The 26692-nt window shown below is 53.6% G+C and overlaps 2 protein-coding genes across 4 annotated transcripts in view; both read left to right on the plus strand.

The window, feature by feature from the left end:
- PPM1F (protein phosphatase, Mg2+/Mn2+ dependent 1F) overlaps positions 1–15841 on the plus strand; it is a 30470-nt gene extending 14629 nt beyond the window's left edge. For all 3 annotated transcript variants that reach the window (XM_053928321.1, XM_053928322.1, XM_024557447.4), the window contains 5 exons: positions 5330–5532; positions 6121–6309; positions 8023–8166; positions 10509–10602; positions 11820–15841. In XM_053928321.1, coding sequence (XP_053784296.1) covers positions 5330–5532; positions 6121–6309; positions 8023–8166; positions 10509–10602; positions 11820–12229 — 1040 coding nt within the window. In that variant the 3' untranslated portion in view covers positions 12230–15841. The remainder of the gene's footprint in view (positions 1–5329; positions 5533–6120; positions 6310–8022; positions 8167–10508; positions 10603–11819) is intronic.
- On the plus strand, positions 915–2138 carry LOC112301670 (cardiolipin synthase (CMP-forming)). The gene has a single exon (XM_045192772.3). It carries the CDS (start codon positions 1133–1135, stop codon positions 1844–1846), a length of 714 nt encoding a protein of 237 aa, XP_045048707.2. The 5' UTR covers positions 915–1132; the 3' UTR covers positions 1847–2138.
- Positions 15842–26692: the final 10851 nt, after the last annotated feature.

Genomic DNA, 26692 nt, shown 5'->3' on the forward strand with positions numbered 1-26692 from the left:
GCTCAGGGGGGAGAATTGAGCTCCCGCCCTTGAAGGGGAAGTATCGAAGGGTGTGAGGACACATAATAAACCATCAGCGGGGCGGACACTTGCAGTGGCAAACTGGGCAGGCACTGAGGAAGTGGACATAAGAAAAGACTTCACCCACGAACCGCCGCCTGCCGGGAGAGAGCCCCCACTGACGTGGCAGCAGCTGCGTGCCTTCCCTGCCTCTTACCTGCCGGGTCCAGGTGGTCGAAAACTTTCTCCCAGACTCATGACTCAACTCTACGTGGAATTTTCATCCTTTTTTTAAACAACATTTTAAAATGATATCAGTGTTCTTCCTTAATGTCGTGGCATAGGCATTTTACACACAAGCTCTGTGAAAGTCCGTTTTCGTTTTTAATTAAACTTTGTTTGAGAGAACAATGGCCTCACATGCAGCTACGAGAAATAACACACTGGGATCCCAGGCACCCTTCACCCCGTTCCCCCCGATGGTGATGTCTCACACAACTGGGTGAAGTACCGTGACCAGGATCCTGCATAGTCAGGATGCAGAATGGTTTCATCCGGCGAGGGTCCCTCGTTCCCCTGTACGGCCACCCTAACACCCCCCACCCAAGCCCTGACAATCACCAGTCTTCTCTGTAATTTTATCACCTCAAAAATGCATATAAGGGAGCGTGCTGGGGTTTGAAAACAAGTATGGAAGTGTCCGAGGTCCTCGGAGGCTTGAGATAGTCGATGGAGAAGTGGCTCGTGGGTGCCCCAGGCTGCTAAGCTCTTGCTGCCTTCATTGCCTCAGCGTGGCCACAGGGCCATGCTCACTTCGCGCATGGTTCGTGGGGTGCCCTGCTCAGAGCCTCGTGGGCGCCGGGGGTGCGGCTGGGCAAGCAGCGCGCCCTCGGGCCCCTGCTGCCGCCCGCACCTGTCTGCCTGGGCTGCCTGGCGGAACGCCGGTGGCTGCGCCCCGCAGCGTTTGGCCAGTGGCTGCAGGGGGGCAGCCCCGAGGAGCCACTGCTCAGGCGTGGGGAAGGCGGGCCCCGGGCCCGCAGCTGGAGAGGGTGCCGCCGCCGAGGCCCAGGGCGGCCAGTGGGGCCCAGGGAGCGCTGCCAGCCTGTATGAAAACCCGTGGACAATCCCAAATATGTTGTCAGTGACGAGAATTGGCTTGGCCCCAGTTTTGGGCTATTTGATTATTGAAGAAGATTTTAGTATAGCACTAGGAGTTTTTGCTTTAGCTGGACTAACTGATTTGTTGGATGGATTTATTGCTCGAAACTGGGCCAATCAAAAATCAGCTTTGGGAAGTGCTCTTGATCCACTCGCTGATAAAATACTTATCAGTATCTTATATGTTAGCTTGACCTATGCAGATCTTATTCCAGTTCCACTTACTTATATGATAATTTCAAGAGATGTAATGTTGATTGCTGCTGTTTTTTATGTCAGATATCAAACTCTTCCACCACCGCGAACACTCTCTAAGTATCTCAGTCCTTGCTATGCCACTGCTAGGTTACAACCCACCTTCATTAGCGAGGTAAACACCACAGTCCAGTTAATCTTGGCGGCAGCTTCTTTGGCAGCTCCGGTTTTCAGTTATGCTGACAGCGTTTATCTTCAGATACTGTGGTGTTGCACGGCTTTCACCACGGCTGCGTCAGCTTACAGTTACTATCATGGTCGGAAAACGGTTCAGGTGATAAAAGACAGTGGAAGGTCACCCATTACGGTTAGCAAGGAAGCAGTATGCATCATCGGCGGCAGGGCAGGAGAAATCGATAGGAGTTGCCCTCTTTTGGTGTTCAGCTTGAAAAAGGACTTGTCACAACAAACCATGTCATCAATATTTAAGTAATGGCATTGAAAATAAGCTTGATCGAGAGAACCAAGATGGCAGCGTAGGTAGACACACTGCGCCTCCTCGCACAACCAGAACTGACAGAAAATCGAACGGCAAGGAAGTCCGACACCAAGTAGATAAAAAAGAAACATACATCCAGACTGGTAGGAGGGGCAGAGACGGGCACCGGGGCGGAGAGGACTCGCGTGGCAGTGGCAGGACAGAGACTGGCAGAGTGTGGGACGAACGGGGCAGGCAGTCTGACCACTAGCAGACCCTGCGGCCCCACATTTGCACAGATAAACCCAGAGGGCCGGACTCAAGAGTGGCGGAGAGCGGGGCAGGCTGAGCAGTGGGTAGCACCCCGCGGCCCCACATTCGTGCATAGAGAAACCGGGCGAACGGCGGGGACCAAAGCAGACTGTGCAACCCAGGGCTCCAGCGAGGGGAAATAAAGCCTCAAACCTCTGATTGAAAATGCCCGTGGGGGTTGGGGCGGCAGCAGGAGAGACTCCCAGCCTCACAGGAGAGGTTGTTGGAGAGACCCACAGGGGCCTAGAGTGTGCACAAGCCCACCCACTCAGGAACCAGCACCAGAGGGGCCCAATTGGACTGTGGGTAGCGGAGGGAGTGGCTGATATCCGGTGGAGAGTGGAGCGGGCGCCATTGCTCCCTCTCGGCCCCTCCCCCACGTACAGCCTCACAGAGCAGCAACCAACGTTACCCCGCCCCGGGAACACCTAAGGCTCCGCCCCTTTAAGTAACAGATGCACCAAGACCAAAAAAAAAAAAAAAAAAAAATGGCCCACATGACAGAACACTTCAAAGCTCCAGAAAAAATACAACTAAGCGAGGAAGAGATAGCCAACCTATCGGATGCACAGTTCAAAACACTGGTTATTAAGACGCTCACAGAATTGGTTGAATTTGGTCGAAAACTAGATGAAAAAATGAAGGCTATGCCAAGAGAAACAAAGGAAAATGTACAGGGAACCAATAGTGATGCGAAGGAAACTGGGACTCAAATCAATGGTGTAGACCAGAAGGAAAAAAGAAACATCCAACCAGAAAAGAATGAAGAAACAAGAATTTGGAAAAATGAGGAGAGGCTTAGGAACCTCCAGGACATCTTGAAACATTCCAACATCCGAATTATAGGGGTGCCAGAAGGAGAAGAGGAAGAGCAAAAAATTGAAAACTTATTGGAACAAATAATGAAGGAGAACTTCCCCAGTCTGGCAAAGGAAATAGACTTCCAGGAAGTCCAGGAAGCTCAGAGAGTCCCAAAGAAGCTGGACCCAAGGAGGAACACACCAAGGCACATCCTAATTCCATTAGCCAAGATTAAAGAGAAGGAGAGAATCTTAGAAGCAGCTAGAGAAAAGGACACAGTTACCTACAAAAGGGTTCCCATAAGACTGTCAGCTGATTTCTCCAAAGAGACCTTACAGGCAAGAAGGGACTGGCAAGAAGTATTCCAAGTCATGAAAGGCAAGGGCCTACATCCAAGATTACTGTATCCAGCAAAGCTATCATTTAGAATGCAAGGGAAGATAAAGTGCTTCTCAGATAAGGTCAAGTTAAAGGAGTTCATCATCACCAAGCCATTATTATATGAAATGTTAAAGGGACTTATCTAAGAAAAAGAAGATAAAAAATATGAACAGTAAAAATGACAGCAAACTCACAGTTATTAACAAACACACCTAAAACCAAAACAAAAGAAAACGAAGCAAACAACTAGAACAGAAACAGAACCACAGAAATGGAGATCACATGGAGGGTTATCAACAGGGGAGGGGGAGGGGGAGAGAGGGGGGAAAGGTACAGAGAATAAATAGCATAAATGATAGGTGGAAAATAGACAGGGGGAGGGTAAGAATAGGGTAGGAAATGTAGAAGCCAAAGAACTTATAAGTATGACCCATGGACATGAACTATAGGGGGGGAATGTGGGAGGGAGGAGGTGGGCAGGATGGAGTTGAGTGAAGGGGGGGAAATGGGACAACTGTAATAGCATAATCAATAAATATATCAAAAATTAAAAAATAAAAAGAAAATAAGCTTGATCATGGGCATATGCAGAATTTTCAATGTATTTTTAAATACAAATAAAACTATCATTTAGAATTTTTTAAGTTCCTTGATTAGCTTATAAGGAACCAATTAATTCCAATTATTGTCAGTCATTTTTTTTAATTTTTTAAAAAATATAGTCCAAAGCATGTAAATTTCTCTTTATTAATTTTTAGATTTCTCACAAAGCACTAGGGGATTGCCTGGATTTAAATATATAGGCTTCACAATTTTATGTTCAGTGTGATCGGTGTACATACTAACAGGTCATGTGGTTAATATTTGATCATTTAGGATGATGACAGTAAAGGTGGCTTAGTTGTGGATGGAGTAATCTTATAAAGAGATTTATAAAGATCAAAATATACGGTGTTGAAGGTCATCTTCAGTAGTCTTCCAGCCTCTCAGGTGCCTAATAGTTTTATGTATCAGGATAACAAGTAACCGAGGTAGGTGGGATATGAAGACGTATCCATGAGCCTGCACCATCCAGGAGGCAGTGGGTTACATCATGCCTTCCCACTGCATTTCTATCGTGGCGATGTTTGTATGATATTGGAACCTGTACTTACATGTTATGTAAATAGTACAACACTGTATTTTTTCAAATTTTTTAAACTTTGGGGAAATTTTTTTGTTGAGATGTTAAAAATAAAAAAGCTGGAAAAAAATGCATATAAGGGGAATCACACAGGATGTAATTTTTGGGGATCGGCTTTTCCCACTCAGCATAATTCCATGGAGACTCGTCCAGGTGTCTAGCTCCCTCCTGCTGCTGAGTGGCGTTCCGTCGCGTGATGTGCCCGAGTCTGGGTAACCATTCCTGCATCGAGGGACACCCCGGGCTGACCTGGGGTTTCACCTGTTACATGTAGAGCTGCTCTGAACAGTTGGGCACAAGTCTGTGTGTGAACGAAGTCCTCGTTTCTCTGCAATAAATGCCGAGGGGTGCAGTTGCTGGGCCAATGGCAGTTACGTGTTTGGTAGTAAAAATTATTTTTAGCAGCAGTTCAATTCTTTGTCAAAAGTATAAACCGTAATTTACTCTGTCATGGATATGTAGTGTTTCTAATTAATGCAGAATTATAAGTGACTCTGTACTGTGTCCTTAAATCACCAGTACATTTCCACTGTTCCCTTGGGGCGGGCTCCTGTGAGTGGAGGTGTTCCACGTGGGGCCGGAGGCTCTCGGTGCGTGTTGCCAAACCAGACACGTCTCAGTGCTGATGATGCAGCCTGCCACATGTAGTTTATTGGCTGGTGCGTCTGGGGTGGGCGGGCGGTGATGGCTGGAGGGGCTGTGCAGGCCTGTCATGGGGCTGTCTGGAGGCCATGGCAGGGGGGAGGGGGGCAGGGTGAGCCAGCGGAGCATCAGCTGGCCTGTACTGGTGCTTCCCTAACGACCCCCATCTTGCCCATCAGTGCTGGATGCCAAGGGCCTGGCGAGGAGCTTCTTTAACCGGCTCTGGGAAGCATGTAGCCAGTGGCAGAAGCAGATGCCCTTGACTGCCCGGGTTCCGCAGCGGCAGTGGCTGGTCTCCATTCACGCCATCCGGAACACCCGCCGCAAGATGGAGGACCGGCACGTGTGCCTTCCTGCCTTCAACCAGCTCTTCGGCCTGTCCGTGAGTGCTCCACCTCCCAGGCCCTAGGAAGGCCTCACCAGTGTCCCCAGTCAGGACAGCCGAGGAGGGCTTGACAAGGGGTAGGAAACCACTCCAGGGGCCAAGCAGAGCTTCCAGCCAGAGTCGAGGCAGAAGTGATGCCTACAGCTTCCATCTGAAGGCCAAGGTGCTGGACTTCTCTTAAAGCACTTCCAGGGAGTCTGGGAGGCCCAGTTCATTGTCCCAGCGCTTCTGGGCCAGGGCAGCCACCACCACCTTGCTTTCCCAGCTGAGGGACTGAGGCAGGGAATGGTTTTCCCGGGTCTGTCTTCAGGGGAGGCCCTGGGCACCAAGTTCACCTGCACTTGTGATTGCTGAGCCCTGCTCTGTCCGAGGCACTGGGGGCTGCCTGACACGGCTTATTGCCAGCAGCTCGGTGCAGAAGGGGGTCTGACACACTGGAAGGTTGTCCGGTGGCGGGGGCCAGGCTGATTCTTCCAGGCCCCTCCTGACCCTTCCTGCAGCGCTAATGAGAGCCTCTGGCTGGGTCACAGCCTCGGTCAGGCGTGAGGCCAGCCGGGCGGTGACTCCCACTGTGTTCCCCACCAGGACCCTGTGGACCGCGCCTACTTTGCAGTGTTTGACGGTCACGGAGGAGTGGATGCTGCACGGTACGCTGCTGTGCACGTACACCCCAACGCAGCTCGCCAGCCGGAGCTGCGCACAGACCCTGCGGGGGCCCTCAGAGAAGCTTTCCGGCGCACCGATGAGATGTTCCTCGGGAAAGCCAAGCGCGAGGTGAGAACAGGTAGACCGACCTCCTATGCAGTTTGGGGGCAAGGAGCCATTAGCGTCAGAGAGGCCCAGCCCCTGCAGAGGGAAGGTCCTCACTAAATGCTGCTGGCAGTCATGTCATTTCCTTCTCACAGCCCAGGGAGGCTTGTTTTTCATTCGAACAGAAGCATCATCAAGCCTGGCCCTGCCGCAGTGTGGACCCGCCCCCTGCAGAGGGTGTGCCGGCCTGACGGGGAGGGACAGGCTGGCTGTGTTAAGATGTGCCCAGGAGTTTGTCTTAATCAAGCTGGGTAAGATGACAGACACAGAGACGGACGCCCTGAAAGAGCAGTTTATTGCTTAGAGGTGTCTGTTACTTACGGTTCCCGAAAGGAGACACCATGGCACACAGTGCTGTGTGGGAAGCACCCCGTCACGGGTCAGGAGGCAGAAGGAGAGAGGAAAGCGTGGCCATAGCCTTCACTGTGGTCTCCGCCGGCAGGCGTGGGTGAGGCAGGGCCATCGAGTCGCAGCGAGTTTAGGATTGGCTCACTGGACTCAGTTCTATAGGCTCTGGGCTGCAGGGGCAGTCCCCAGCCCTCCGGGCCACGGGAACGTTGGCCCGGCATGGGAGACAGAGGATGTGGTTGAAGACATGGGCTCCCGACCTGCTGGTCTGTGCACGACAGGCTCTCTGGGGGGAGAGGTTTGCTATGTTTAGGAATTAGCTGGCCCGGCGGGTGAGGGTGGGGATTCTCTCCAGGGTTGGCAAGGCCCCTGATTTATTCAAGCATCATAAAATACAGAAAACAAAACACACGATTAGTACACAGCCTGTCCCCCTTGCTCTCCGGGTCAGGGTCTCAGCCGGAGCTGGTATCTCTGGGAGTGTTCCTTCCTCGGGAGTTCGAGCCGCACAGGCGTGAGGCATCTGCTACTGAAAGAAGGAAGGACGCGTCCGCTCCCACTGCACCCCCCCCCCCCCCCCCGAGCCTTACCTGCGTTCTCTTCAGTGGGTTGTCTCGCAGCCCTGTGGGGTGGATGCTGAGACCAGGTCCGTTTTAGACACTGGGAAGCTGAGGCCCAGTTGACACAGCTGGTGAGGAGACGTGGGCTGGGGGCCTGCACAGAGATCAGCACAGCCAGACCAGACAGGGAACTGTGAGGCATGTAACACGATGAGGCGGGAGCCAGTGAAACCCCGACTCGCCTCAGCCTCCTGGCCACCGTCACCCCTAGGAGGTAAGAAAAGTCTCCTAGCTCAGGGCTGCCACATTGTTGAGAAAGGATTCTCTGAAGCAGGTGTTTGGTTTTAGTTTATTATTTATGAACATCTTTATTGAGGTATAAGTGATGCATAATTAATTGCAATATTTAAAGTGTAGGATGTGACAGGTTTTGGTATATGTCTCCCCCTGTGAAACGCTCGCAGTGACGGACATATTGGACCCAGAAGTTTCTTCCTGCCCTGTTTTTCCGCCCTCCTCCTGCCCCCCACGCCTCTGCTTCCTGACACGACGCTCCGTATTTTCTGAGTTTGATATAAATGAGATCGCACGGGCTGTGTCCTCCTCCCACGCAGCGTCATCCTGTGACCTTCACTGCGCCTGTCTGCCTCAGCAGCCCTTTGCGTCTCTGGCTGAGCACTCCCCCGGCAGTCCCTCGGTCTGGACCACGGGTGCCTGCGGGGCGGGTGCCTGGCCCGCCCTCACCCCACTCGGCCTTCTCTTTTCACAGCGACTGCAGAGCGGGACCACAGGTGTGTGTGCGCTCATCGCAGGAAAGACCCTGCACGTCGCCTGGCTCGGGGACTCCCAGGTTATCCTGGTGCAGCAGGGACAGGTGGTGAAGCTGATGGAGCCACATAGACCCGAGCGACAGGTAAGGGCTCCCTCCACGCACACCTGGGACATCCCTGGCCCCACTGGCTGGGCCCATCAGGGAAGCAGATGGTCAGGGAGCCCTGGCCGAGAGTTGCTGAGACAGATCAGGAAGTAAAAGGGTCCATCTTCCCAGGAAACCCCTGATACTCCTCCACAGGGAGAGCTCCCCTGCTGGACCCCAGTGGCCAGGAGTCCCCTAAAGCTCAGGACACTAACAGCCAGCGGTCCCAAGTGAACCCTCCTGTCATGGTGGGGCGGTGCCCAGAGCTGCAGGGCAGAGCTGGGCTACCCACCCTGCACACAGCCCGGGGAACGGGGTCCGTGTGCAGGGCCTTAGCGTGCATGCCGGCAAGGGGTGGCCCATCTGGGCTATGGGGAGGGAGGGCTTCAGGGAGGAGGTGATGCTGGGCTGGAAGGAGCCAGGCTTGGGGCTTTGTTAGGCAGAAGCTTCGTTGAGACCCTGAGGTCAGTCACCCACCTGTGCCTCGGGATTCTCACCTGGAAAGGAAGATCACATTCACAGAGGTGTCCATTCTGTCTCCTGAGGTGGGAGAGCGAGAGTTTGCATATCTGGGGGATGCCCGTAGGCCCCACGTGCTGCTCGGCACTGGCTTTTCTCACCTCCCCGTGCGCCTGGTGGGTGTTCCACGTCAGCACAGACACTGCTCCCACCCTCCCCCAGGGCTGGCGGAGTTCCGTTCCTTTCTGTCTCTCCACGATGGATGTTTTCTTTTTCAATCTTTTGCTACTAGAAACAAGGCAGCAATAAATAACAGTCCAACATTTCCTTGTGACAGTGTAGATGTGCCTTGTTCAGGTACATCTACAGGGTGCAGACTTTCCAAACCACCCGCCCCCCAAGCTGTGTGGGGTCCTGCAGAGACAAGGCCTTTGTTTAGTTTGCCTTTCTGTTAAGGAACCAGCTCGAGCATCTTTTCAGACGCTGAAGATCATTTACGTCACCTTTCCTGGGAACACTCTGTTCCTGTCCTTCGCCCGTGTTTGTCCTGAACTGTTGCCCTTTTTCTTACCGATCTGTAGACATCTTATAAACATTGGGGAGCTTGGCTCCCTGTCTGCGCGGTGATTTGCAAATTCTTTTGTCTGTCTTTATGGGCTTTTCCACGTGTAAGTGTTGGCTTTATGTAATTGTGTGGAACTGTCTTTTTGTGGCTTCTAGAAAGCACTGCAAGGAATCAAAACAGCCAGGAATGACAGCCTGCCTTAGCCTCACGGTGGCTCCCAGCCTGTGCTCAGCCTCCTAGACACGCTCCCTCCGTTGTGTAGAGGAGAGACCTGAAGCCCAGAGAGGTTAAGTAACTTGCTCAAAGCACGGCGGGGAAGTGGCAGGCATTCTCTGTCACTTCCGGGCCTCCAGTGCCTGCTCTCCAGTGGGCCCTCCTACCCCAACACAAGCAGCCGGGCGAACTGCGGCCCAAGGTAGTAGTAGATACAAACCTCTGCTTGGGGTGCCGGTTCTGCAGCCTCTGGCTTCGCCCATGTAAGCCGGAGTCCCGCACCTCCTCTGAGGCCCACTGGGGGCTTTTTGCAGGCAGCACTTTCCAAACACTGCCTGAGCTTGGGGCGTGACACCGTGGCTAAGAGCAAGGACAGATGGCTGTGCTTCGCCCTGGCCCCACCCCTTCCAAGCCTCAGGCTCCTCATCTTGCAGCAGACACTGTCGTTACCCTCCCTGAGGCGTTACCCTCCCTGAGGCTGCAGACTCAGGTCTGGAAACCTCTCGTTTGGAGGCAGTTTGTAGGGCCAGAGGTTTGAGGACTCACGGCTGGGCTGGGCCTCTGTCCTGTCCTGTCCTCTCAGGCCTGGAGCGCCACAGTTCTCTGGGAGACGGGCAGGGCCTGCGAGTGCAGGAGAAGGATGGGGGTCTGGGCCGCAGGGCTTATCTGGGGTCTGGGTCAGGTCTCATCAAGCCCTCTCCCAGGGCCGCATGTGGCACGCGCTTGGTCTCCTCCCAGCAGCTTACCGAGAAGGGACTGTGTGCTGCATGAGAAGAGAGGCAGTTGGGGACCTGCCGTCTGACCCTGGGGCTCCTGCTCCTTCTGTTGCCTCGTGAGCACGTCCCTGACCCTGAAACGCTGCTCAGGGACGGGCTGCTGGTCAGTGGCTGTGAGTGGCCTGTGTATACTTGCACGATAACCTATTTAAGCATTCCTGCAACTGAAGGGCGGTGAGGTTATTCCCAATTTCTCACTGTGTGACTGAAGCCTCATTGGGGCATCTTTCAAGAGCTGTGGCTCCGAGCCCTGTCTTCGAAACCAGCTCCTCTCCTCTGGGTGGCAGTACTGGATGCCCTGCCCCTACTCTGGCTGTCTCCCGCAGGACGAGAAGGAGCGCATCGAAGCGCTGGGGGGCTTCGTGTCTCACATGGACTGCTGGAGAGTCAACGGGACCCTGGCCGTCTCCAGAGCCATTGGTAAGGAGGCGAGGGGCGCCCGTGTCAGTGGGGTTGTGCTAGCAATTTGACTGTGAAGGGAACGCAGAGCACGCAGGCACAGACGCCTTGGAAACTGCCATCTCGCACGGACCACTGTGGTTCAAGTTGCATGTCGTTACCTCTTTGTTGAACCGCTTCCTCAAACAATCTAGAAGGAAGCCTTTGGTTAGCCGGAATCTTAAATATTCCGTGAGCGAGGTCTGCTCCCCACCCTCATGCTGATGATTCTTCTTTTTTCCTGTCTTTGACAATCTGAAGTAAAAGCAGCCCTGCACCTACCCCACCCCATTTTCTCAGCATCCACCGCTGCCCAGCCTCCATCTGGGGCTCGACAGCCGCATCTCTTCTTCAGATACGGAGGAAGCACCTCCTTCCTGCTAATGCCTGTGATGGCGCACCTGTCCCTCCAGCCTCCTGAAACGCCTGTCCTTCTTGCCACACATGTTGCCTTTATAGCCCTTCCCCCTGTGGCTTCTGCTCTCAGGCCTCTGGACACGCCAGGGCAGGGAGGTGGGGGCCAGGCTCCCTTCCAGGGAGAGGGGAGTTCTGGGCAGCTCCATGTGAGGGACCACAGGGTCTGGTCACATGCCTTGGAGAAGTGACTGTCAGGGCAAGGGCAGAAGGAGGGGGCCGGCAGGCAGCCCTGGGGGGCCTGGGTGAGGTGAGCTGTGGGGACCAGGAGCGGAGGGGAATGTGAGCTGCATTTGAAGGTAAAGCCAGTAGGATTTGCCAGCAGGTTGGATGTGGGGTGTGAGAGAGAACAGAGGAAGAAACCCCCGAGATTTGGGCCTAAGAACCTGGGGATTGTGGTGCCGTTCTCCAAGCTGAGGAGCAGGTGTGAGGGAGGAAAAGTGAGCTTGGTTGAGCACCTGTCGGGTGTCTGGGGGGCGCTGCCGGGAGCTTGGGGGCCTGTGCAGTGTCCCGGGCTGCGCACTCTGGGCCCTGCCCCACGGGGAGTGAGAAAGCTGTTTTGTGGAGCTGAACTCCGCCCCTCCTGGGTTTTGATTCTTCCCTCAAGAACACCAGAATAAATCTGTCACGTCCCCTCCATGTGAAGTTATCTTCTTACCCTGTGTCCTTGCCTGTGAGCGTGGGTGTTGGAGGAGGGGTAGGCACAGCGAGGCCAGGCTGGCAAAATGGGCGGAGCAGCTGGCAGGCCATTTCTCTGACACCAGGCACCTCTCTCCCACGTACAGGGGATGTCTTCCAGAAGCCCTATGTGTCTGGAGAGGCAGACGTGGCCTCCCGGGAGCTGACCAGCTCTGAGGACTACCTGCTCCTGGCTTGTGATGGCTTCTTTGACGTAGTCCCCCACCAAGAGGTTGCTGGCCTTGTGCAGAGCCACCTGGTCCGGCAGCAGGGCAGCGGGCTGCGTGTTGCTGAGGAGCTGGTGGCTGCAGCCCGGGAGCGGGGCTCCCATGACAACATCACGGTCATGGTGGTCTTTCTCAGGGACCCCCGAGACCTGCTGGAGGGTGGGGCCCAGGGGGCTGGGGACTCCCAGGCAGATAGAAGCCGGGACGCGCCCTCTGACCTCTCAGAGTCAGAGAACAATGCTCCATGGAGAAGCGAGGATGCCCAGGCCCCCGGTGGTCCCCGCCTGTGACCCCACCCCTCAGATGTCCTAGGACCCAACAGGTAACAGTGGGCAGGCAGGCACCACCCAAGCAGTGCTTTCCCCTGGGCTTCCCGAGCCCCCTCGCTGCTCCCGCTGGCCCATCCTGACCACTGTGGAACTGCACGGGACAGTGGGTGTCACGCCTTGCTCGTGAAGGGCGGTACAACAAAGGAAGCCTCACCAAAGCAAAGATGACCCGGGAACTGGACTGGCTCTTGCTCCCCATGGGGCAGGGGCGGAACCAGAGGCCACAGTCACTGACTGCAGCCAGGCCAAAGACACCGCGCAGCGCGTGGGACAGCGGGACACTGTGTGGGCCCTTGGGCAGCCCCAGGGCGCCCGGCTCAGGTTTCTCACCCATTCCTCCTCTGCCGCAGCCGGGGGTTCGTGTCTGCAGGCACACCTGGGCCTGGCTGGTGGAGCTCACTCCCCAAACGGGAGAGGATTGGGGATCGCGTTCGCGTCTGCGGTGGTCACAAGGCAGCCGTGACGTGTGGCCCTGGCCTCACTGGTCCCTCTAATCTCCCATACCCCCAAGGAGGGGCGCACAGAGGTGCTGCACTTGTCCGCTGTGTGCCCACACCCCGGGGGAAAGTCCATTCAGAAGCAGTATTTCAGGTTTTGTCTTTGTCAGTGCCAAGGGGACCTGCTTGTCTAATAAGCAGAGCTTAGCATTTATTTTATTCCTTAGAACACGTAATGTATTGATATTTTTTAGGGGAAACTTCTTTTGCAGTATTACTGAGGTTTTTTTTCTTTTCTTAAATCAAGATTGAAACAAAAACCTTTCCAGGTAGTGTTAATAAGCCGTTCAAGTGCCTTAAGCAGTTTTAGGTGAGGCTGGACCTGCTGGGCCTGGGGTGGGCTCTCATAGGCACGTTTAAGTTTCCACAAAAGCGGATTGATTTTGTGACAGCAGACGGTTTAGGCTAGAATTCTTCCCAGGAGAGTTCTGTCTGCCTCTGTGAGATGCCACTGGCTGCGAAGTGGTCAGTCCCTAAGAGTGTGGGCTGTGCAACGTGGCCCCGGCCAGGCTGCAGGGCTCTGGGAGCTCAGGATGACTGTGGCGCCTGCCTGATCCCCACCTTTCTTGGCCCTGCCACTTGGCATCTGGCTGGACCCTAGACTGAGGGCTTGAGCCTCATGAGCAGGCAGATCCTTGCTGCTGTTTGGAATGCTCCAGAATGTCTTTGTGTTGGTAGTTGGATTGGTTTCATTCCGAAACACACGTAAGAGGCTCTGGCAAGTCTGACGTTGCTGGTGGGTCTGTTTGGAAGCAGTGGAAGTGCAGCTGGGAGTCTGTCCCACCCACTCAGCCCTTGCCCCTCTTTCTGCCAATAGCTGGCAGCCTCTGCTGCCTTGCTGTGCCTGCCCCCAGCCTCGCCTGTCTGTAAGAGCACGTGTCCAGGTCCCCTACTGCCCTGGGAAGGCGAAGCTCACATCAGGGGCGGTGATACAACCCTGTGTGGAGTAGAAAGTGGTGAGGGCTCCAGGTGGGACCTGGGCTTGCCGTGTGACCAGGGCTGCTGCAGGCAGAGTCTGGTGGTCTGGGAAGGGCAGTGGGTGGCTTAACCGAGGCCTTGGCAGGATGTTCCCCGGGGGCTGGGCAGTGGGAGGAAGCTTAGTGCCAGGGCCCCACGGCCAGGAGGTACAGGGGGAGCATTCTGAATCCACCCGCAGCAGCAGGGCCCCAGAAAGGTGTGTGCATGCAGGGAGCGCCCGATCCCAGCGGCACTGAGGGGAGTCCCGGTGAAGGGACAGATAGTGGAAGCCACCCCTCCTAAAGTGACTGGGCTGTGCAGAAGGAAGGGTAGGCGCCTTGGGGCACCACCGCCTATAGGCTGACTGTACCCCTCCCCTAGAGCAGGATGAAGACGCTGAGGCCGTGTGGTCAATGCCTGGCTTAGGGCCTTGTGATAAAAAGCATCTTGAACACGGGCACTGCCGTTCAGAGAACGTTGGGCAGCCAGCATGACCATTTGTTGCCCCATTTCAGTCGAAGGCCCTGCTGCCTTCTGGGGGCCAGAAGCCCCTTTGTCAGCCCCTTTCAGCACAAGGCTAGGTGTGGCCCCACCCTTCACTTCCAGCCTGACATCCTGAGGGCGTGGCCTTACTGGAGGGAGGGGGCAGTGAGCTTGTTTTTCTCTTCTTTGCTAACATTCCATCTATTGCTGCCCATAGAGAACCGTCACCGAGTGGGGTCTGGATTACACTGCTTGACGGTCTGCTTTGTGCCCTGGCTGGAGGCTCCACCAGGACATTTCTCCAGGCTTATCCTGAGGCCTCTCCAACCCCCAGCCAGGCTTCTGGGGTCAAGGCCCCAGCCCTAGCCCCCCCCCCGACCCCCACCAGGAGAGAGAGGTCTTTGCTGTCTGGCCAGCCTGTCAGCCCAGGGAGCCCGTGTTCTGCTGCTGCGCCCCTAAGCACAGAGCAGGTCTTTCCCATCGGAACCGGGCTGCAGGGGGAGTCACTGGGGGATCTTCAACCTCCGAGCAGCCTGGTCCACTTCCTCTTCAGGCCACAATCCCAAGAGGACCCCTAGCCCAGACACTGATCGAGAAACCTCGATCTTCCTCTCAAGTCCCAGCTTTGCCACTGGCTCCTTACGTGAGCTGAATATCATTGCACTTCCCTGGGCCTCAGTTTCCCCTTTTTCAGGCACAGTGTTGCACTGAGTCTGTGCAGCAGCTCCTGGAATTCTGGAGGTGCCGGGAGGCCCTGGAGCAAACCCAGCACATCCTGGAGAGATGCTGCAAGTGCTGAGGGCCCCTCCCCCACCGCCAGCAGGGAGGGGGTGATTAAGTATTACTAGTGTCTATTCTTAAAACTAAGTGGGTTGGAAAAGAATTGAGCTACTGATGCCAGGGCTTTATGTGGAATACAAAAGCAGGAGAACTCTAGCTCCGCTTTCACAGGTAGAGCCGACCCCACGCCAGCAGGGCTGGGAGGAGGGCAGGCACAGTGGGGCTCCCCAGAGTGGCTAGTCAAGCTACCCACCTGCAGAAATCCAGAGGTGAACACGTGACCTCCCCAGCCCAGCCTGTCCTCTGCACCCAGGGCTAGGAAATGGGCATGTTTTAGGGAGATAGCAATATGGTGCCGGGCACCAGCGGAAGCATGGGCTTGCTGAGGTCCTGGGTCAGCTTTTGGCTGCAGTCCTGTCTCCCACCCTCCCTGAACCCACTGCAGTCCCGGCCCTGCCCCTCCCCAGCTACCTCAGCAGTATTCCTAGGGCAGTGAGCACAGCACTGACAGGCCTGGCCTGACACCAGCCCCGTGGGAGCCGGGTGGGCTTGTACAGACTGGGCTGTCTGGCTCAATCCCGCCCATAGCCCGGAGGGGCAGCCCCTGGGGCCTGGGCTTTCCTCGGACCCCACAGCTTTGCCAAACTTGCCATGCTTTGCCATTCACACGCTGTGCCAGCCTTGCCGAGGGTTTATCTGTATGCATTTTGTGAGGTTCTGTCGGGATGGGGGTCCTTTCTAAGGCAGGGTGGCTATGTACCCTGCCTGCAGGGACAGCCCCAGAGTGAGAGGCCAGAAAGGCCTTCTCCTCCCAAGGCTGCTGTGCTCAAGTGTCAATAAACCACAAGTTTTGAAACCCATCTGAGTCCTGAGCCCTGCCTTGTCTTACCTCTGAATTCCTGGTTCCCCTGGGTGTCCAAGGTGTTTGGAAGCTCCTGGGGTGCAGGGGGACCTTCTATAAATCTCTCCGCAAGGGGGAGCAGATGAATTCTGGAGGGAGCCCTACCAGCCCCCAGCCCCTCCGGCTGGCCTGCCCAGCCTGGTTCACGTCCCTGGGCTCCCAGCCCACCCTCACCAACAGCAAGAAGCTGAGATCACAGTGAGCACGTGCAGGGCTCATGCACCTAGGCCAGGCCCCTGGGAACCCGCTGAGCCCTTGGTGCTCCTGGGCCGCTGAGGACGGAGGCCCTGCCCGCACAACACTCAGCCGGGAGTGAGCGGGTCGGCAGCCCCACAGGAGGTTCTTCCCCGTGCTCCTGGCTGAGTCCAGACCTCAAGGGAACGGGGACAACATCAGAATTGCCTCCTCCACACCCTGGCCGTGGTTCAGTTGGTAGGTTGTGGGCTCCATCCCATTGGGACCTAACCCTGGTCTGGGTGCATGCAGGAGGCAACCTATCAATGTTTCTCTTTCCCTTCCTCTCTCTCTAAAATCAGCTTTTTTAAAAAAAAACTCATATCCTCAGATGAGGATTAAAAAGAATGCCTCCTCCATGCAGAAGCTGCTGAGTCAGGGCCCCAAAATGCTGCCCGAACTCCCCAAAACATAGGGTGGGGCAGCTTGTGCTTTCAGGTTAGTTGGGGCCAGCCAGCCAGGGCTTGCTGCGTCGCGCCCTCCCTGTCAGCCCCTGCCCCAGCCTTTGCCCACTCTCCTTGCCTGTGGGACCCTCTTGCCCGCTTTTAGGCCTGGTTGGCTTCATTTTCCCTAGTCCTTCCTGAATCACCCCTGCGAGCTTCCAGGGCTCCCTCCCCTCCTGCTCCAGGCAGCTTGGGGCAGTGGTCTCCTGCCCTGCAGACCACACCACTGCTAGGGAGGCAGCTTGAGCTCTTCACCCTTCCACTGAGGGAGGGCTGGGGCTTCTACTCAGGCCCTGTCACCCCGCCCCCAGCCCCAGCGACTCACCCATCTGCCCTACCCCTCCCTTGCCCCCTCTTCCTCCTTCAAAGCTCCCGAAGAATCTGCCCAGCAGAATCCTCGGTCTTAAGTATATGCTGTCTGGATTGTTCCCTAATCAGTTGCCTCACGTGTCTGAATCTCATCACGGCAAGCCAGATGGTAGTTCTGCACTTCCTCCCACCACCACAGAGCGTGGAGCCCAGGACAGCATTCTCTCCGGGGCCACTGGCTGGGGACAGGGGGAAACCTGAGGGACAGGGCACTCTGGGCAGGCAGGAGCTAAGCGGCCCTGGGCTGGACAGGCCATCATGATGGCAGGTGGGTGTGGAGGCCAGGGACCAGCCCGGCTCCCTGCCAGCAAGAACACAATCTGCACGCAGAGGTCAAGTCCGGGGCAGGGTCTGCCTGGGGGAGGGGTAGGAGCTGGGGCCCCGGGGACTGGGTCTTAAGCAGTCAGCCAGGTTCCCAGAGGGCAGCTGTGGGGTGGGAAGAAGCAAGACACCCCGCTGGGAAAGCCGGTGAGTAGCCCACCCCCAGCGCTGCCCTCTGAGGGCCGTGATGGCTCCCCAGCGGCCCCTTCTGGTCCCACGCTGCCCTTCTGTCCTCATCAGGCTGGTGCGGGGCAGAGGCAAGTTCTGACCAGTCAAGGACAGGGCTCAGCCAAGCCCACACGTAAAGCCACACTTCATCTTGGGTCTGCTTCCTGGGAGTGGGCTGGGGACATCTGGGCCCAAGGCCAGGCAGTGGTCATGGCCTCCTCAGAGTAGCTTTGAGGATTGCTCCAGGTGCCGGCTCGGGGCACAGCACAGGGGCCCACAGGAGCTCCTCTACTCACCATAGGCAGGCCCCCCCTTAGACAGTCTGGCCACGGTAGGGGAGACTGCTTCCTCCGTCTCTCTTACCTCCTCCCCTTCTCCTCCTCCCTGCCCCCTCCACCTCCTTTCTTAAATTATAAAGCAATATGACAACGTGACAGAACTCGGACAAGAGAGACGAAGAAAAACAAGATTTGATTTTGGGTGTGAAGCAAAATAACCAAGGTGTTTGGACGTATAGTTTAAAAAATAAAACTTTCAACTGAAAGGCAACTTCTTGCCCAGAGACACTACTAAAATGATATCAAGCCACTGAAGACAAAACAGATTGAGAATAAGAGCCACACACTGGCGGAAACAGGCTGCACTTGGGCACGTGGAACGTCCGTTTGCATCATCACATTTGAGAAAGAAGCCTCACTTTACAAAGCTGGCTCTCAGCAGCCACCACTCCCTCCCAGGAGGGCCCGGCCTCTGCAGAACGGTCCCCTCTCCCAGCGGCTCTTCCCCTCCAGGCTCAGCCAGCATGACGGACTTGGGCTGCCGGGCCCTGCCGTGGCCCACTGTCCGCATCTCCATGCCTGAGCCCCACAGCGTGCACACCTGGGCCGCTTCTTCCATTTTTAAAATATGAAGTATTTGCCCTGGCTGGTGTGGCTCAGTGGATTGAGCACAGCCTGCGGGCCAAGGGGACAGCAGTTTGATTCCCAGTCAGGGTACATGGCTGGGTTGCGGGCCAGGTCCCCAGTAGGGGGCGTTCAAGAGGCAACTACACACTGGTGTTTCTCTCCCTCTCTCCCTTCCCCTCTCTAAAAATAAATAAATCTTTTTTTAAAAAATGAAGTATTTGACATAAACACATTGAGAATCAATGTCACAGATTAGCTGTGAAGCATAATAATTACAGACCCACCCACCCACCTCAAAACACCATCTTGCCAAGAGTGTGCACCTTCGAGAGCCCACCCTCTGCGTCATCTCTAAAGAGGATTTTCAAAATAGATTTTCACCACACGTGGATATCTCCCTATACAGTGTTATTTTATTTCGCTGCTTTTTGTTGTTGTTTATTTTGTATTGCTTGAGGTATACAGCTTAGTGATTAGACAAGTATATACTTCACCTCGTGTTCCCTCTGATATTCCTGGTCCCCCCCACAACTGGCGCCATACTTAGTTATCGCTATATTATCAACTACGTCCTCTGTGCTCCACTTAATCCCTATGACTCTTTGCAACTACCGATTTGTACTTCTTAATCCCTTTACCTCTCTCACCCAGCGCCCCCCCCCGCTTCTGGCAGCCGCCAGTCCGTTCTCTGTATCTGTGAGTCTGTTGCAATTTTGTTTCATTTGACTTTCTCTGACTGACCGATTTCATTGAGCCTAATACCCTCTAGATCTGTCCATGCTGTCGCACGTGGTAAGATTCCATCGTGTTGATGGCCGAGTAACATTCCGTCGTGCACACAGACCACAGCCTTTTTGCCCTCGTGACTCCCGATGGGCACTGGGTGGCTGCCATAACTCAGCCATACTGTAAACAGTGCTCGTTTTGCCTGTCTTTTTATGAAAAGATAGAAAAATGAAGGAAAACATGGAAAGTTTTTTAAAACTTTTTTGTATGTATTCTACTTCATGTTTTCATGACTCAGCATTGTTTCTCACATCGATCCATGCCGTGTGTGTTTCTGGTTTTTGCAGACGCAGAGCTGTGTGAATATCCTCAGCAGGTCTCCCACACCCATGTACCACGGAGTGAAGCTGCTGGGCTGGACTGGCCCGGGAACCTACAGGGCCCGGTGCAGATCAGAACGCAGGGTCCTGGATAAGATGACTGGGGTTTCAGGATGGCGCCGGTGGAGCCTTGTGCCAGGTGCAGGCCTATGACTGTACAGGTGCACACGACCAGGAGGCCCCCTGCCACTGCATCTTTGCCCACCTGATGGGGCCATGCAAAGTGCTTGTGCCACACACGTGGCAGTGCATAGGGTGTCCTCTGTTCCCCATCCTCACCAGCACCTGCTTCATCAGGCTTTTCAATGTGTGTCGAAGTGACGAGTGGAAAATGGCATCTCCTTGTGGTCTCAGTTTGCATTTCCGTGGTTACCCGAGAGGGTGAGCAGTTTATATAAGTGTGGACCATTGTGTGACTCTTTATCAAGGAACGGGGTACAGAGTTAGACTCTCATCCTGCTCTTGCCCCTCACTGACCACGTGGGCTTTGAGATCACGTCCCTCCTGGGGCCACATTGCTCTCATCTGAACAAGAGATGTGCTGCTTTGTAGTTCTGCCATTAGATTATAACCGCTCTCCATCTTTGTGTCTTCAGCCCAGAGCCTCTTCCAGACGTGGTGTCCACATGCATCCATCACATCTACTGAATGAAGGTTGTAAATCACCAGGTGACTATGTAAGTGACAACAAAGGCACACGGGCTAGGGACTTCCCTCTGGAAGCAGGCATGTGGCAGGTGGAGGGGCAGAAAGCAAAGACCCTGTTGAAAGCCAGCCTCTGCCAACCTCTGCCGCCTTGGGGAAGGGAACTTCACTTCTCTGAGCTTCCGGTTTTCACCCGCGGGTGGGGAGGATGGCATTACCTCTCCATCTGCAGGGTTACCTTGAGGATGGAATTGGATATGGAATTGGTGGTTATTCTTCTCAATCTGAGTTCTAGGATGCATTCCATAGGTCTGACCTTAAACTTGAGGGGTCACTCCTCTCTCTGGGCACCAGATCCTTTCTCTATCAGTGAGGAAAATGGGCCCATCACTGACTCCCCACCGATGGGCCCTGGAGCTACTGACAGAGACAGAGGCTGAAAGTTGGGGCAGTGAAACCCCAATAAGCTAGAGCTGTGGCTGAGATGGTCACCATGCCCCCACCTCCTTTTTGGACTGAGGTACAATTTTCAACAACACCGCATTTCATTGTGGACCATCTGAGACCTGTGTGTGTGATAAGCTTAGGGGCAAGATCGTGATGAATTGTCAAAAACAGTGAGCCCTTCTCTCCCCCACCCCCAGCTCACTGGTGCCCTAACACAGGTGTTGGTGAAACGTGTGGATGACTTCATCCTTCCCCCAAGCTGCTGAGTGACCTCAGCAAAGTAAGAGCAGGGGTCGCCAGTGCTGTCCCCCCACCAACCAAGTGACCTCGGGTGGGCAAGGATCGCATCTCCAGCAGCCCCTGGATGATGTCCCTGGAAAGTCAAGCTGGACACTTCTGACTCAAGGTGTCCAAAACTCGCTGCCCTCCCACCAACCTCCACCTCATCTCAGGGACTGGTGTCACCATCCTTCACCCAGGTCCCCACAACAGAACCCAGGAGCCACCTCCACCCGCCTCCCTCTCTCCTGCCCACTCCCGATCATCTCCAAGTGCCTCTGAGCTCTCTTAAGGAGGATCCACGTAATCGATTGTCAAAAGGTGACCTTCGAGAGTGAGCAAGGGCCCACAGGCAGATACCAGGGCATCTGGTCACCGTGCATAACAACGACATGCACGATGAATAACTAGCATAGTTACCCCGGCACTGCCACAGCGGCCCAAAATGGAACACAGCCTAGATCTCCACCAGCTGGGCTCCTTCGGAGGGTGGCATCTTACTCAGCATTTGAAAATGCTCTTCCTAAATAATCTTTTTTAAAGATTTTATTTATTTTTAGAGAGAGGGAGGGGAAGGAGAAAGAGAGGGAGGGAAACATAGATGTGTGACTGGTTGCTTCTCACACGCCCCCAACTGGGGGCCTGGCTCTCAACCCAGGCATGTGCCCTGACTGGGAATTGAACCGGTGACCTTTTGGTTTGCAGGCCAGTGCTCAATCCACTGAGCCACACCAGCCATGGCTAAGTAATTTTTAAAAAATTAAATAGAAAAATCAGGAAATATAAATAATTAGAAGAATATATAAATTAGGAGAAAAACAGGATAAATGATATTAAATGACAGTGTATGAAGTGCATGTCTGTGTACATAAGTGTACAGATCTGCGAAGGAACGCATATATTCCACACACAGAGAAAAGTTAAAAGGAATCACAGTAGAATTCGAGCATAATTACCTCTGGGTGGTTGGGTTTTTACTTTGGTTTTTGTATTTTTGTTTTTTCTAAATGTTTGATCATGAGTATGTTTTACTTTTAAAATCAGGATTAAAAAAAAAAAAAACTTTAGCATTCTTTTAAGATAGCAAAATGGTTCATTCCTTCACAAATCCTTGCTAGCCTCCTGGTCTGGACTTTGGGCTGGAGAACCCACAGATGGGAGGCCCCACCTCCATGGCTGGGCTGTTTGGCTCCACCTTCCGGTCTGGGGGAGGCGAGCCCAGGGAGACCTAGAGATGGGGTGGGGGTGGGAGGTTGCAAGTTCGGGGTCAATGGCTGGGTGACCATAGTGGGAAGCTCCACAGACCAGAAGGCCTGGTGGCCTGTGATGCTCTGAGTGTATCTGGAAGCTGCTGGACAGTCCAGGCCTAAGAGAGTAGCCAGAGTGATGCTTTTCCATGCTCCCTCTGGCTGCTACTGGAGAACAGGTTGGGAAGCCATGGACCACAGGACCTCGGAGGTCAGAGTGGCCCACTCACCGAGAGAGAGCCAGGGAGCCTGGCCCTGAGGGTAGGAGGTGGGACAGGTGCATTTAGGAGTCCCAGGTGGACTAGAGCCAGGGAGATTTCCCTTTTATCCACACATTTAACAAGCGTCTATTCACAGTGAATCTGTAGATAAGATACGAGACAGACACACAAACTAACGGATACAGGGCAGAACAAGGGGCCGGGCCACCATCGACGCACTTAACCATGGGCAAAAAAGGTGGGCACCTCATCACTGGAAAGGGAAGGAACAGCATTCTGGGTGGAGGGAACAGCAAGCCGAACTGAGTCCACATGGGGAGGAATTGCTTGCTGCCCTCCTGTTCTTTTGTGGTTGGGACAGCATGTGCTCTGCAGCCCGTGCTCAATTCCCCAGCAGCTGCTCAGCCTTCCCCCTGCCAGCCTGTGGGGTGGCGGGCACTCCAGGTGCCAGGCCAGACTGCAGAGAAGTCTGGAGCAATATACTGGGAGATTCCATCTATAGCGGGCTCAAGATCAGGTGGTAGTAATCTATAATCTTAGAGGCCAAATGGCTGGTTGCCTGCGGGTGGAGGATGCGGGGAAAGGAACACCTGGGGGTTACTGGGGTGATAGACATGGTCTACATTTTGATTTGGTTCTTGGTGACATGGATACATATTTTTGTCCAAATTCATTAGATCATGCCCACCCTTAAGATGGGTACAGTTCACTGTATGTAAGTTACACCTTGATAAAAGAATAAATAGACTCAGGTCAGACTCCGACTAACCCAGGGGGTGTGGTTGGTGGAATCATGAAAACTGAGAGGGAAGGCCACCTGGGGAGGTCCCCCAAAGCAGTGCCATGAGTGCACCCCTAAGGTGGCCACGCATGTGGATGATCAGCAGGCCGGTGGCCCAGGGTACAGTGGTGATTAGAGAGCATGGCCACCGACCACAGCCTGTGCTGGGGGATGATCACTGGGCCAAGAGAGCCACCAGGGAACCTGGGTGAGTCCTTGAGGAGTTGGAGAGGGAGTTAGCACTTACTGAGGGCCTCCTGTGTGCCAGGCCCTGGGCTTGAGAGGCTGAAGCTCACTAGGTTATAATTACAGCCCTGAAGGTTTTCATGAATGCTGGGCACAGGAGGAGGAGGAGGTTCAGGGCAGCCGGGAGGAGGCCAAACCCAGGCCGCCTTCTCCCAGAGTTAGAACTGAGCTTCCGCACATCTGGACATCACCTACTGTAGCGGGGGGACCACAGGACAGCCGTGTGGTTGTGTGTGTGTGTGTGAGAGAGAGAGAGAGAGAGAGAGAGAAAACACTACATGGCTGCCCATGTGGCTGAGTCAGAACAGAATAAATCTGTTAGAAATCAGAATTCTGTGTGTGCTGGCAATAAGTCTTAAACATGCTTTATTGAAATCTCATGATCTCAACTGATCAGTTGCTTCATTTAGAAGGTAAATATAGAATCAGCGCGGGTGGGAGACTGTGGGGCCTGCTCCTCCCGGTGCGGCTGGAGCGGAGGCTCTGGTGGCTGTAGACCTGTGGCAGAGCGGGGGTCTTAAATGCTGCACCTGAGAATTCCATCACGACTCTTCCACAGAAACAAGCCCTGATAGTCTGTGACGGTGAGGGCCGGGCAGTAATTGCGTCTGCGCTTGAAAGAGCCCTCCATGGTTGGTGCCACCGCTTGAGATGATGTGTGTGTGTGCCTTGCACACTAGACCGTACAGTGCTTGCCCGTGTGCAAGCGGAGGGCACAGGCAAACCAGACAGCCCGAGTTGCATAAAGGGACTCTGTACTAAAGTGTGGGAAAGACACAGGCATAGGGAAACCACAGGCATAGTGAGACAGGTTGGGGGCAGGGGTCTGTTGACCTCCTTAGGCCCCCTGGGTGAGAGGAGGAGCTGTGTGGACAGCGACCCCTGCAGGAGCCGTGAGGGTTGTGGCCAGCCAGGTGCTACCCTGTAGAGAAGGAAGGACCTAGGGAGTAAATACCCGGACTTACTCTTCTCCCTTCAAACTCCCACCACCCTCATCTTGCCAAGACTAGTCAGAAGCCTTCCTGCAGAGGCAGAACAGCATTCCCAGGGGAACAGTGGCTATGAAAGGCATCTGGCACAAACGAAAGTTACCCTTAAAAGCATAGTCTGTAGGTAAAAGGATACATTATGTACATTCTTACAATGGATTCCCATGTGTCTGTTTCAAAAATTGCAGTAGATTTATTCTGCTCAGGCCTAGGGGGAAAAAAGTAATGAAAAAATATAAAACCATCTTATTTCAATATTTAAAGTTGTATAAATATACATAAGTGTGGTCTTACAGAAGCCCGGTTACCTCTTGGGGGTGGGTTGTTATGCCTTGCTTTACACGCTTGGCTTTATTTGAATTTCTAAAAATGAGCATGAAATATTTTTATAATTGAAACAAATCATAAAACAAAAAGAAAGGAAAGAAACCCTTTGGAAGTCAGAAGGGGTGACTGGGCTGAGGCAGGGAGAGCCAAGAGGGCTGCGTGCCACAGAGGGGCCAGGGAAGCAGTGGTCAGGGCCAGCTGAGGGAAGGGAAGCAGGGAAGGAGCGGAGGACTGACTTACACAGTGTTGGAGACCCTCCTCCTCCTCTTCTCTCTCTTCTCTTCTCTTCCCTTCCCTTTCCTTTCCTTGGAGACGGAAACATGGCTGGAAGCCAAGGAGGCAGCTGGTGTGGTTGGAAAATGAGTTACATGGAAGGGAGTTGGGCAAATATATTGAGCATAGTGGTAGCTGGGTTTTTCACTGTTGGAGAAGAGAATCGGAAAGGGGGAAGGCTAGAAAGAACCCTGAGGAACTGGAGATAGTGGGAACTCTGTGTGTGTGTGTGTGTGTGTGTTCATTTACGTGTTTGTTTTAACTTGTCCACTGACAAGGCCCAGAAGCAACGTCATCCTGTTTGGAACAAGCACCTCCAGCACCCAGATCGTGGACACCACTGTACCCCAGAAAGAACTAGAGATTCTGGAAGAAATGACTGATTCCGGGGCTGGGGCACCGGGAACATAGCAAAATGTTCAAATAATGACGGTGACTGTCAAAGGGATGTAGGAGCCAATTGGAGTGGCTCCCACTGACCAAGTGTGGGGCAACTGGAGCATCAAAATACAAATGATAACAGACCACAACCCACTGCATAACATAGGAATCTGTGGGTCTGTATTGATTCAGGAGGAGGGAAATCTCTTTCTTATAGTACAAAGCCAACTAATAAACTTAGAAGGGGAAACAGAAACCATTATACTGGTGTGTTAATTCAGACACGAGACTTCATGGATGCTCTCAGGCTGGTGGGTAGAGATTTGATGAAGAACAGAATATTGCAAAATATAGGGTGTGTTTTTCCAAAATTGGTTTTAACAAAATCTCCCCCCCACACACACCCCATACATTCTTCTGCCACTGGAGACTCACCGATAACCAATAGAACATGGCAGGAGTGACCTGTGGCTTCAAGGCCAGGTTAGAAGACCTTGAAGCTTTTGCCTTTGTCTCTTGGAGCATTTCTTCTTGGAATGCTGCCTCTCAGAACCCTGCAGTCATGCTATAAAAATCCCAGGCTACACATGCAGAAATCACATGTTGGTGACTACCGTGACAATTATCCCTGCTGAGCCTGTCCATGAGCCATTCCAGCCCAGGTGACATCCTAGAATTGGATCCTCCAGCCACCAGCCATTTGAGGCACTTCTGGCAGTGCTCCGCCATCATGTGGAAGCAGAGATCAGCCAGACCTGCTGTTCCCTGTCTGAATTCCTGGCCCATAGAATCTATGAGCACAGTAAAATTGGCTTGTGTAACATCATTACATGTTAGGGTGGTTTATTAGTCAAGTATAGATAAGTGGGGCGTGGGTATAGTCTCAAATTTCTCCCCACAAAATACCTCCAACACAAAGGTGAAAATGCTAACTTTATGAAGAAAAAGTCTGGCAGACAGTAACGTTGACTGTGGAACCAAGTTTCCCATGACCAATCAAGGTTTCCATGACGACCAAGTCATAACCATCATACCCTGTGAACACAGCATAATAGCATCATTTAGTGGTATTCCGACCAGGAATACACAGAATTTGTGTAATCATGAGGAAACACGGAATAGATGGGAACAGTCCAACGTACCTATAATATTTTTAGAGACCCATAAAAATATTTAATCTTAATTTATTTGGAAATAAGAAAAATAGTGCAATATTAATGAACCCATCCCAGTTTATATTCATTTTTATACCAATGCTAACCAATGTCATTACATATTAGGGTGGTTTATTAGGCAAATAATTTAAAAATTATTTCAATTTTTAAATTTAAAATATAAAATTATTTAAATTTTCTGTGGAGGAAGGAGCCCACCTAATGCAAACATGCCAAGGACCCACAAACATCGTAATGCGTCTCTGGGCT

The sequence above is a fragment of the Desmodus rotundus genome, chromosome 7 (genome assembly GCF_022682495.2).
Source record: "Desmodus rotundus isolate HL8 chromosome 7, HLdesRot8A.1, whole genome shotgun sequence".
Lineage (NCBI taxonomy): Eukaryota > Metazoa > Chordata > Mammalia > Chiroptera > Phyllostomidae > Desmodus > Desmodus rotundus.